This window comes from Leptodactylus fuscus, chromosome 2, assembly GCF_031893055.1.
Source record: "Leptodactylus fuscus isolate aLepFus1 chromosome 2, aLepFus1.hap2, whole genome shotgun sequence".
NCBI lineage: Eukaryota > Metazoa > Chordata > Amphibia > Anura > Leptodactylidae > Leptodactylus > Leptodactylus fuscus.
Window position 1 is genome coordinate 283,303,473 of NC_134266.1, and position 12,246 is coordinate 283,315,718.

At 43.5% G+C, this 12,246-nt stretch overlaps 1 protein-coding gene across 1 annotated transcript; it reads left to right on the plus strand.

Moving 5' to 3' along the window:
• Nucleotides 1-863: 863 nt before the first annotated feature.
• LOC142196127 (uncharacterized) lies at nucleotides 864-10,819 on the plus strand. The gene is made up of 6 exons (XM_075266352.1): nucleotides 864-1,050; nucleotides 1,166-1,333; nucleotides 1,417-1,540; nucleotides 1,656-1,756; nucleotides 2,298-2,358; nucleotides 8,394-10,819. Exons 1-6 carry the CDS (start codon nucleotides 898-900, stop codon nucleotides 9,689-9,691), a joined length of 1,905 nt encoding a protein of 634 aa, XP_075122453.1. The 5' UTR covers nucleotides 864-897; the 3' UTR covers nucleotides 9,692-10,819.
• Nucleotides 10,820-12,246: the final 1,427 nt, after the last annotated feature.

The following is a 12,246-nucleotide window of genomic DNA, read 5'->3' on the forward strand; positions in this document are numbered from 1 at the left end:
ACACATTGGGCCTAGGGCTTTCAATATCACTTCTATTTTGACAACACTTAAATCTATCTCTTTGGCACAGACATTACCGCTCTACAATCCACAGTTCGGAGAGTCCCTGAGCTGTAGCCTCCTTGTCCATCCGCTTCCTAAATCGAAACCTGGATAAAACGGAGTTCATCATCTTCTCCCCATCTCTCTTAGGTCCCTGACCTGACTGATCACTCACAGTTGATGGCTCCTCTCTCTCACCAGTGTCAGTAGTTTGATGTCTCGTGGGAAACTTTTGACTCTGCCCTTTCTTCCAAGTCACACATTCAAACTCTTACTACTTTTCGCTGCCTCCATCTCCAAAACATCTCTCGTCTCCGCTCCTTCCTCACCCCGAAGTCTACAAAAACATTAGACCATGTTCTTAACATCTCTTGCTTAGACTATTGCCACATGCTTGTGTGTGGTCTCCTGACTAACTATCTCGCCCCCCTCCGATATATCCTTAACTCTGCTGCCGGGGTAAGTCTACTCTCTCCTGGTCATTCATCTTCCAGTCCCTTCACTGGTGACCCATTGTCCAATAAATGCAATTCAAGAGATCAGTTATGACCTACAAAGCCGTCCACGACCTGTCCCCTCAATACATCTCTGACCTAATCTCCCACTACCTACCCACAAGGTATTTGAGCCTCACAGGTCCTCCTCCATTCTGCTCTCATTCGATCTTCACAAGTTCTCTTTCCTACTTGTACCTTCTTGGCCTTCTAGTTAGTTTTCTGTTTATTGTACTTGCTAAATTAGTTCTATGTCTATAAACCCGCTCAGAAATGTACAACCATGGAAGTAGTGGTGCTATATAAATCATTGTGTTGTCAGGTTCCTATAAGGTGTCAGGATGTCACTGTCTATTTCTCCATGGAGGAGTGGGAGTATGTAGAAGGACACAAGGATCTGTACAAGGAGGTGATGATAGAGAGTGACCCACCAGGGATGGCCGAGGCCAGAAACCACATGGCTACCAGGATATTAGAGCTGGCCCTGGAGATCATCTCCTTGATCACTGGAGAGGTGAGAGTCTCACATGACATCACTCTTATCTCTAGGAATAAACCAGGGACATGACTGGACAGGTGAAGGATTCTTAGACTCTCTGTAGTGACCTGTAGTGTCTCACCATACACAGGATTACACAGTAGTGAAGAAGTCGTCTGGTGAGTGTGTGACACCCCGTGTGTCAGGAGGATGGAGCAGGACCCCGAGCCCCATCACCGAGCCTCCACCTCATTCACTGAGACATGAGCAGAAGATCCTAGAACTTACCAGCAGGATCACTGAGCTGCTGAGCGGAGAGGTGAGCGCTGCTGGGAATGCTGGGACATTATACAAGAACACCAAGGGAGGGCTCTGGGGATGACTGTATCATTGTGTTGTCAGGTTCCTATAAGGTGTCAGGATGTCACTGTCTATTTCTCCATGGAGGAGTGGGAGTATTTAGAAGGACACAAGGATCTGTACAAGGAGGTGATGATGGAGGATCAGCAGCCCCTCACATCAGCAGGTAAGAGGAGACCTTCCTGATAGAGGAGACCAGGTATGAGGGTCACCTAGACTCCCCCATCATCTGCTCATCACATATAGACAATGTATTCAGTCACTGTGTATATTTCCTATAGATGGAGCCAGTCCGAGAAATCCACCAGAGAGATGTCCCAGTCCTCCATATTCCCAGGATTGTCCAGAGGATCCAGAGCTGAATGTCCCGCTGGATCCTCAGGTAGATGAAGCTGAGATGTCTGTAAATCCTCTATAGATTGATGCCATGAAGCTTTCTACTACACGTCTCAGCAGCAGTGGAGTGTCCGCTCTAGTGGATGATATTCTTGGCTGTGCTCGGTCCTGGCTACAAATGGTTTCTGGTTCCATAATAGATTGTGGTGAACTTCCACCTGTTTGGTTGTCTACTTGGTAGTTGATCTTCAGTGTAGATAAATGTCTAGTTCTGCAGTGTAGATGGAAATCATGGACTAAATACCAGCACAATGCCAGTCAGCTGCTGCTAAGGCTAACACATTACTGTCGTGTAGTTATCTGGAGCCTTCTATATAAAATGCAGTTCAGTTCTGGGCACCAGAGTCATCCAATGCTGAAGTGTCAAAATTTTTGGATGAATTTTGCTCCCGTTTGGTCGCTGCTTCAGATCCTTTCACTTATTATAATCTAGTTTTTGTTTTCTGGGTGTTTTTTTAATTTTTCCTTGGATATAAGGTGAGCTAAGGTTTCCTCTTTCTGATGTCTTTAATGTGGGATTTTTGCAGGAAAGTTACGAACATGGAATGATGGGTGGACTGGAGATGCCCTTATCTGTGTCGGTGAATGGTAAGAGCCTTTTAGAAATCTACTTTGTATTCTGAACAAACTGAATTTCCTTAAATGGTCACTAATTTCTCCAGAAACTTTGCTTACACCAGTCGTACAAGTGAATGGAAGAGATTTGGTAACACATTTTCTTCTTTCTCCACTTACCAGACTTTTTCTCCTTCATAGTATTACAGGGATTTTACCATAGACTGCAATACAGTGATCGAATGGTATAATCTGATCTGATCTAATGGTCACAAATTCAAGCCCTCTAAAAAAAATAAATAAAAAATAAATAATATTTAAGTCATCCACTTTTCTAAGAACACATATAATAAGAACCCATAAGATTATTAGGCAGCCTTTGTCTCACAATGACGGGACAATACAAATAAAATCATTATAAATGACTTATCCCATACAGTGAATGAATGAAAAAAATAGAAATTCTTGAATTTATTTTTTTTTTCCAATTCCACTCCAATCTGAAATTTTTCCAGCTTTCCCATACGTTACACTGTCACGGGATGGTTAGAGTCTATACTATAGGCAATGTGTAATATATATTTCATGTGGAATGTATTCTCTAACCTGTTATATACATCAATGTGTAGTTGGCTGATTAGGGTCTAGTGTGTTAGCACATTGTATGCAAATACCTCTAACTAGTGAGGACCAGTGAGGACAATGGGTGGAGATAATCTGATCAGTGTCTCCAAGAAGATGTTGGATGGTGCATTGTCCATAGTAGACAGGGAGTCTGCTCTCCTTGGTATAGGTGAGGGGGGAAGGATCTGTGACTCAGCCCTTCCCACCCACAGATAGAGGAAGTAACAGTTTAGTATATAGTATATAGCTAGCAGTTAGTATGTGTTAGCCGGCCTGTGCACAGCTCTGCAGAGAGCCAGGACTTAGTTACAGGACCAAGGAACCAAAGTTATCATTGGATTGTGACTTCTGTGGACTTATTGTTATTACGGTTGATGTGACCGCCACCGGCTACTAACTTTGTGGATTACAATAAATTGCTGTTGTCTCCCGACCTCTTGCGTCCGTGTTGATTCAAAAGACCATCCGGAGGAAGACGTATACCTTTGTTCCGTGACAACTGGTTGGCAGCGGTGGGATCAACAGCAGACAGCGAGATGGACTACAGCAGCTCAGCGATTAATGGAGCCACAACCTCAGAATACAGGAACTGGACTATGGCAAGTCTACAAGTAAGGGCCCGGGAACTAAACCTGAGTTACCAGGGAAGAACGAAAGAGCAACTGATCGAGGCACTGGAGGAGATGACCCTGCAAAGCGACCATGAGGAGGGCTGCCCCCAGGAGACAGTAGAGATACGGGAGTGGCAGGTACAGACCCAAAAGAGCAGATGGGTTGTTTTGTATGAGGAGGAATTGGCAGTGCTGGGGCTAGGAGCAACTGCAGAGCAAAGGAGTAGAGCGTTACAGAGGGCTCAGGAAACGGAGAAGGAGGAACAGAGAATGGCGCATGAAAAGGAAAGAATGGCGCATGAAATGCGAATGGCTGAGATAACTGCGCGGAATTATAATCAAACGTCGACCCCCAGCCCAACAGTGAGAGAACCACCATATGTCTCCCATAAACACTTCAAGACCTTTGATGAAGCGGCTGGGGATGTTGATGGATATTTTCAGGACTTCGAACACCAGTGCCACCTGATGGAAGTCCCAGAGAAGGATTGGGTCCGGTATCTGGTGGGGCACCTACGAGATGGGGCTGCGGAAGCTCTCAGAGCCATGGACCCTAGTGATCAGCGGGACTATGAGGCCATTAAAAGAGCGGTGCAGAAGTATTATGCAGTCACTCCAGAGTCCTACCGAGTTCAGTTCCGCTCTTTGTCTTACAATGGGGGAAGCTCCTTCCACATGTTCGCCCACAAGTTGAAGCAAGCATGCAAGCGCTGGCTAGAAGGAGAGGAGGCTGTCACAGTCGATAAGATCCTCCAAGTCATACTTAAGGAACAGTTCTTTTCCCAGTGCCCCGCTGAGATCCGTGAGTGGGTGCTGGAACGGAACCCAGCCACAGTTGAGCAAGCTGCTTCTCTTGCAGATGAGGGCCTGACCATCAAGCCGCAGTGGAAGAGGTTGTTTGCAGAGGAGCGGAAAACTACCACAGTCCGCCAGACACCCTTCAGCCAGCCACCCACCTTTCGTGCCCGGCCTCAGGATTACAATTTCCCCTCTACCCTTGCCCCAGCCCATCGGCCTCCAGCTATGAACAACCCTGTCCCTAGACAACGACCTACTGGAAGAATGCTAGAGCGCAGATGTTTTGGTTGCGGGCGGCCTGGACATTTGCAAGCTAGTTGCCCTGTTAACATGGGGGCACGGGCCACCGTGGCATCTCGGCCTATTCACTACCTGGGAACCACCCCTAGGACAGAAAGTTTGGCCCCATGTCCAGATGACTCCATGAATGACCCATCTGTTCCACCTCCAGGGGTCTATGGGATTCAGCCTTCCGCCACACATCCCGCAAACCTTCAGCGGAAGCACTTGCAGGAGGTCCTACTGGATGGCCGAACAGTTGTTGGATTCCGGGACTCGGGAGCTTTCCTAACGGTAGCGGACCCCCGAGTGGTTCGACCCGAGGCCCTAGAGGAGGGCCCTGGCCTTTCTATCGAGTTGGCAGGAGGTACTCGGAAACGTATTCCTAAAGCTACCGTGGAACTCGACTATGGTTATGGACCAAAACGATGCACAATTGGTGTGATGAGCGGGCTGCCGGCCGATGTTCTGTTAGGCAACGATGTTGGAAATCTACAGTGCCACTTTGTGGGAGCAGTGACCCGAAGCCAAGCTCAGAGAGACGCCAACATGGATCGACCGGATTTTTTGCCAGATGCCAGCCCTTCAACCCTACAACTTTACCATTCAGTACCGCCGAGGGAACCAACACCAGAACGCAGATGGGTTATCCCGGCAGGAGGACATATGAGCTATAGAGACTGATGTGCATTCCCCAATTTACCTGTGTAGGCCAATTGTGTCATGCACATGTTTTGAGAGGGGGAGGGGTTGTCACGGGATGGTTAGAGTCTATACTATAGGCAATGTGTAATATATATTTCATGTGGAATGTATTCTCTAACCTGTTATATACATCATTGTGTAGTTGGCTGATTAGGGTCTAGTGTGTTAGCACATTGTATGCAAATACCTCTAACTAGTGAGGACAATGGGTGGAGATAATCTGCTCAGTGTCTCCAAGAAGATGTTGGATGGTGCATTGTCCATAGTAGACAGGGAGTCTGCTCTCCTTGGTATAGGTGAGGGGGGAAGGATCTGTGACTCAGCCCTTCCCACCCACAGATAGAGGAAGTAACAGTTTAGTATATAGTATATAGCTAGCAGTTAGTATGTGTTAGCCGGCCTGTGCACAGCTCTGCAGAGAGCCAGGACTTAGTTACAGGACCAAGGAACCAAAGTTATCATTGGATTGTGACTTCTGTGGACTTATTGTTATTACGGTTGATGTGACCGCCGCCGGCTACTAACTTTGTGGATTACAATAAATTGCTGTTGTCTCCCGACCTCTTGCGTCCGTGTTGATTCAAAAGACCATCCGGAGGAAGACGTATACCTTTGTTCCGTGACATACACAAAATATTAAATTGTGCTATCATAAAGTCTGGTTATGTGAATGGAAAAAATAAATTTATTGAATTTAGAAGAAGGGAGTAAGAAGGGCCATCGTGAAACAGAAAAATTGGTTCAGTGGAAAGGTGTTAAAAAAAAAAATTAAAAAAAGTGCCTAATTTTATTAAAAAAAACTTTTTTAAAAAAGTGATCACGAAGCCATATCTAACTTGTCCCACCCAAACCATCCCCTTCATAGCTCTGTAAATGGTCCTATGAAGAAAAAAAAGAAGTTATGGAGTCATTATACGGCGATGCAAAAAAAAATAGATTTTCGAGAACAGTTTTAATTTTTTTTAAAGGTATTAAAAGACAACAAAAACTACCAAAAATTACCAAAAACTATCAAAAATTGGTATTGCCTTGGTCATACTGACCCACAGATTATTTATAGATAACATCAACACCATAAAAAATAAACCTCTAAGAAAGTGGGGTCATTCCAATTTTCTAGTTCCATCCCATTCATATATATATATTTTTTATAGTACACTACATCGAATATTAAAGGGGCTCTATCAGCAAAATTATGCTGTATGAGCCCCACATATGTGGGAGTAGCCTTTAAAAAGGCTATTCAGACACCGCTAAAGTTATATTTAACTGCCCCCCCCCCCCCATTTTAAAATAAAACCCTAAAAAAGAATGTGTTAATCTTACCTATCGTGCACGGTAGTCGGGCATTCAGGGTCCGACGTTATCTTCAGCCACGCCTCCTCTTCCAGCGATGTCCTCGGGTCCCGTCTTCCTCCGGCGCTTGCGAACTGCCATTGATAAAAAATGTTGTGGGTGCATGCGCAGTAGCATGCTGCTACTACTACTACTGTGCATGCACCCGCACCACTTTTTATCAATGGCAGTTCGCAAGCGCCGGAGGAAGACGGGACCCAAAGACATCGCTGAAAGCGGAGGCGTGGCTGAAGTCCATCCCTGAATGCCCGCCCACCGTGCACAATACAGATTAACATATTCTTTTTAGGGTTTTATTTTAAAACGGGGGTGGGGGGGGAGAGAGTTTAATATAACTTCGGCGGTGCCTGAATAGCCTTTGTAAAGGCTATTCACGCATATGTGGGGCTCTATCAGTATAATTTTGCTGATAGAGCCCCTTTAAATGGTGCCATTATAAAGTACATTCTGTCCTGAAAAATAAAAACCTCCTACGGCTGTGAACGGGAAAGTGAAAAAGTTCAAATAAATTAAATACTTTTTTTTTTGGAAGGCAGGGTGTAAAAATAAGACGAAAAATGGTTTTGGGAAGGAGGAAGTCAATGTATGTTCCCATTTTTGTGAGCATTTGATAGATCATTTATCCTACTAATATTATAAGTGTGAAAGTTTGTGTGTTTGGATGTTTGTGAGTTTGGATGTTTGTTCCTCAATCACGCTAAAACGCCTGGACGGATTTGCGTGCAATTTTCCACAAACATAGTTTTCCCTTAGGATTGAGTCACAGGCTACTTTTGGTGCCACTAAACAACATGGCTTCCTAGCAGGAGACTCACAAAAGCAGGACTCCTAGCCCCAGCTTTAGACTCACACACACTGCCTGGCATTTCCTGCCTCAACCTGCCTGCACACTCCTTACTGTCACCTCAGGAGTCGCCCTCACTCTACTCACTCACATTTACATACAGCTTTGCACTATACATACACAATACAACACATCACATTGTAATTACATGTATCTCCTATCACTGCTATATACAGTACCTGATACATATATACTCCTGTACACAGGCTGTATATACTATATAATTACATGTATTACCTATCACTGCTATATACAGTACCTGATACATATATACCCCTGTACACAGGCTGTATATACTATATAATTACATGTATCTCCTATCACTGCTATATACAGTACCTGATACATATATACTCCTGTACACAGGCTGTATATACTATATAATTACATGTATTACCTATCACTGCTATATATAGTACCTGATACATATATACTCCTGTACACAGGCTGTATATACTATATATTACATGTATCTCCTATCACTGCTATATACAGTACCTGATACATATATACTCCTGTACACAGGCTGTATATACTATATATTACATGTATCTCCTATCACTGCTATATACAGTACCTGATACATATATACTCCTGTACACAGGCTGTATAACACATCACATTGTCTGTATCACAACATACACAATATAACACATCAAATCACATTTGCTAGCCCACCAAACTTTTTAAAGCACTTTTACAGTTTCACACGTCTGTGTCCGCCCAATACTCAAATCACCGCAGACGAAGTCGCGGGTAAAAGCTAGTAGCTAATAATTTTGGTAGCTGGATTGTATGTTTTTACACTGAAAATATAAATTTTCAATATTTTTTTTATTTTTTTGTCCCAGGTGAAGAGTGGATGAGAGGTTTCTATAACCCTCTGCTTTTTTCTCCCTATTACGAAGTAGAGGATAATTCCCCACAGATTGCCATAGACAATAACGGGCACAGACTGTCAAAAATGTTCTCATGTTCTGAATGCGGGAAACAGTTTACTAAGAAGTTCAATCTTTCCATACACGAGAGAATCCACAGAGATGAAAGACCATTTTCATGCTCAGAATGCGGGAAATGCTTTACCTCCAAGGCAGTTCTTGTTAGACACGAGAGAGGTCACACAAGGGAGAAGACTTATTCATGTCCCGAATGTGGGAAATGCTTTTTGAATAAACCTTATCTCGAAAGACATCAGATAATTCACACATTGGGGAAGCCATATTCATGTCAGGAATGCGGAAAGTGCTTCATGAATAAATCTTACTTAGAGACACATCAGAGAATTCACACAGGAGAGAAGCCCTTCTCATGTCCAGAATGTGGGAAATGTTTCACCCATAAATCGGCCTTTGTGGAACATCTGAAAATTCACACAGGGCAGAAGCCGTTTTCGTGTCCCGAATGTAGGAAATGTTTTACCCATAAGACAAATTTATTGAATCATCTGAGAGTTCACACAAAGGAGAAACCGTTTCCGTGTCCTGAGTGTGGCAAATGTTTTACCCATAAAACTAATCTAGTAAATCATCTAAGAATTCACACAAAGGAGAAACCGTTCTCATGTTCAGCGTGTGATAAGTGTTTTTTGCTCAAAGGTGCTCTTGAGATACATCAGAGAATTCACACAGGGGAGAAGCTATTTACATGTTCAGAATGTGAGAAATGTTTTAGCCAGAAATCACATCTTTTGGAACATCAGAGAATTCACACAGGGGAGAAGCCATTTGCATGCTCCGAATGTGGCAAATGTTTCATCCATAAATCAGCACTTGTTTACCATCTGAAGACTCACACGGGGAAGAAGCCGTATTCATGTAACGAATGTGGAGTATGCTTTATCCAGAAGTCAAATTTTGTGGAGCATCAGAGAACTCACACGGGGGAGAAGCCATTTTCATGTACTGAATGTGGCAAATGTTTTGCCTATAAAAAAAATCTTGTACAACATCTGAGAATCCACACGGGGGAGAAGCCTTTCTCATGTACTGTATGTGGCAAATGTTTCACCCATAAATCAAATTTTGCTAGACACCAGAGAAGTCACACTGGGGAGAAGCCATTTTCTTGTAGTCAATGTGGGAAATGTTTTACTCTTAAATCAAATTTCGTTAGACATCAGAGAGCTCAGTCATGTGAGAAGCCAAGTTAATGTCAGACTGTGGGGATGTGGCCGGTGTGGAGCTCCTTTCTCGGGATGTCTTCTGATATGGTAGAACTTAAATCCCTGAACACACAGAGATTTCTGGTCTCATCTCAGTGACGTCCATTGTGTGTCATGTCTTGAATCATCATCGATATCTGTCACTGGAACAGAAACCTCCAGTATGGGGAATATGAAGGGCTTATTATGAGAATGAGAACCATATCCAAGATCAAGATGAAACCTAATTTCCGAAAAGAGACTGGAAATCAAAAATTTTTAGTTTTGTTTTTATACCTCCATTTTCCATGGCTCTGGACATCCCAAGCTAAGAATCATTGGAAGAACCAGTGGGGTATTTTCACATATGGGATTGACTTGACAAGAATTTTTTTAAAAAACATCAAATCGTGTAGATTTTCTTCTACGGTCCGTTTCAATTGTTCATCTACGGTCAGACTCCAAAAAAAAAAAAAAAAAAAAAAAAAAGAAACTCACTGAAAAATGTAATAAAGACCAATTTACAGGATAAACCTAAGAACATCTGAGGACAACATAGAAGCCATTAGGTCAGGAGTGAAGGAAATTGGGCCAGTAGGAGCTGAGCCGCTCCTGTACCAAACCCTTCAATGGGTCTCTATTAGAGATGAGCAAGTACTATTCGAAACTAACGTTTCGAACAGCACGCTGCCATAGGAATGAATGGACGCAGCCGAGGCCGTTGTCCTGCCACTTAACCCCCTGCGCGCCGACCGCTCCCATTCATTCCTATGGTAGTTTCGAATAGTACTCGCTCATCTCTAGTCTCTATTCAAGCCATTGTAGATTGTTCACATATGTAAATTAAGACTCCTAAAAATGATCTACTTGTTTTGTAAAATCCTCATCTCCAATTCACAGATTATATGATCTAAAGTATTTGCGCCCCTGAGGCCGGTTCCTTCTTTTTTTGCTCGGAGAGGCTGACAGTATTGTATTGGGTTTTCCTCGCAGAGATCGTCCTGTTCTCGTCCTTTGGGATCACGTGTTATAATATATTACAAGTCGTCATGTCGTTCCTTATGTCTCTAGCTTATATGTAATGTATGTCTTGTGCTCGGGGTCTTTCGAGAACGTAATAAAAAGTGATGTTTCCTTCTAACTATGGTGAAATTGTAGAATGATTGAGAGAGAACGATGATAGATGGGAGTCTATTACAATGGATGAGGACGGGTCTTCCTTTGGTTTAGCTAGATCATGAAGAGGTCGGGCAGTAGGTCGTGCGAGGCCGGATATAATAGAAATCAAGGCTGACCAGCTGGAAGGTTCGAAGGATTTCTTAAAGTAGCTGATGGGTCTCTGGTGTATTATACCAGCACTGATCGCGATTTGGTATCATCATAATCGTGCCAACCCCTAGAATACAGTCATTACGGCTGCACAGTGAATGCCATAAAAACAAAGTCTGTATGAATGTTGCATAAACACAGTTTTTCTCCAATTCCACCCCATTCAGTTTTTGTTTTTTTTTGGTGTCAGCTTCCCAGTACACTGGACAGAATATTAAATGGTATCATTACGAAGTACAGTTTGTCTTGCAAACATTAAGCCCCCCTATGGCTCTGTAAATATATGACATGTATGTAACACGGGTATACAAGCCTTTGTTGGTGCTGAAGCTCCAGGACGCTCCGGTATGGAGACAATGGCCGCATTGTCAGGTGGGATTGTGGACCCTCCTTCTTCCACACAAGGTTCGGCGGGCTCCTTCTATGACTTTTGGACTTTAGTTCCTTCCATAGATTACTTTCTATTGGATTCAGGTCAGGTGATTGACTCTGCCATTCTAAAGCTTTATTTTCCTTGGCTGTGTATTTGGGATCATGGTCTTGCTGAAATGTCCGCCTTTGTTTCATCTTCATCATCCTGGTACTTGCATCAGATTTTTATCCAGAATGTCTCAGTCCATTTGTCTAGTTATCCTTCCTTCAATTACACGACATTTGCCAGTGCTTTATGCTGGAAAACAGCCCCACACCATGGTGTTCCCACCTCCAAACCTCACTGTTGGTGTGTTTGGGGTTATTTGCAAATGCCTTTAGGCCTCCAGACATGGTGTGTGTTACGGCATCCAAATAATTCTATTATAGTCTCACCTGTCCAGATTATATTCTGCCAGTATTTCACAGGCTTGTCTTGAACATGCTTTTGATTCAGCCGTGTAGTCTTGCATGGTGAGCGTGCGGACAGGTCATGGTGGGGGAGGTCATTACTTATTGTACCTGTTGACTCCAGGTCTCTCTGTCGCTCTCCACACGAGCTCCTTGGGTCTTCGACATCTCTTCTGATAATTCTTTTGACTCGTCTGTATGATATCTTCCAGAGAGCTCCTGGTCGTGGCCGGTTTATGGTGAATTGATGATCTTTCCACTCCTGGATTATGTCCTCAACACTTCTCACTGGACTTTCAGTAGCTTAGATTCTTCTGTAACCATCAGTCTAAGGTTGTGAAGGTCTTGAGACAGCTCACTGGTTTTACCCATCATGAGATGTCTCTTATGGGACCCCTTAGTAATGAGACCTC

Coding starts and splice junctions, on each gene's coding strand:
- LOC142196127 (XM_075266352.1), top strand. CDS start 898: ATGGAGGAGTGGGAGTATGTAGAAGGACACAAGGATCTGTACAAGGAG. Junction 1,051..1,165: donor TCTCCTTGATCACTGGAGAG/GTGAGAGTCTCA, acceptor CACCATACACAG/GATTACACAGTAGTGAAGAA. Junction 1,757..2,297: donor ATGTCCCGCTGGATCCTCAG/GTAGATGAAGCT, acceptor GGATTTTTGCAG/GAAAGTTACGAACATGGAAT.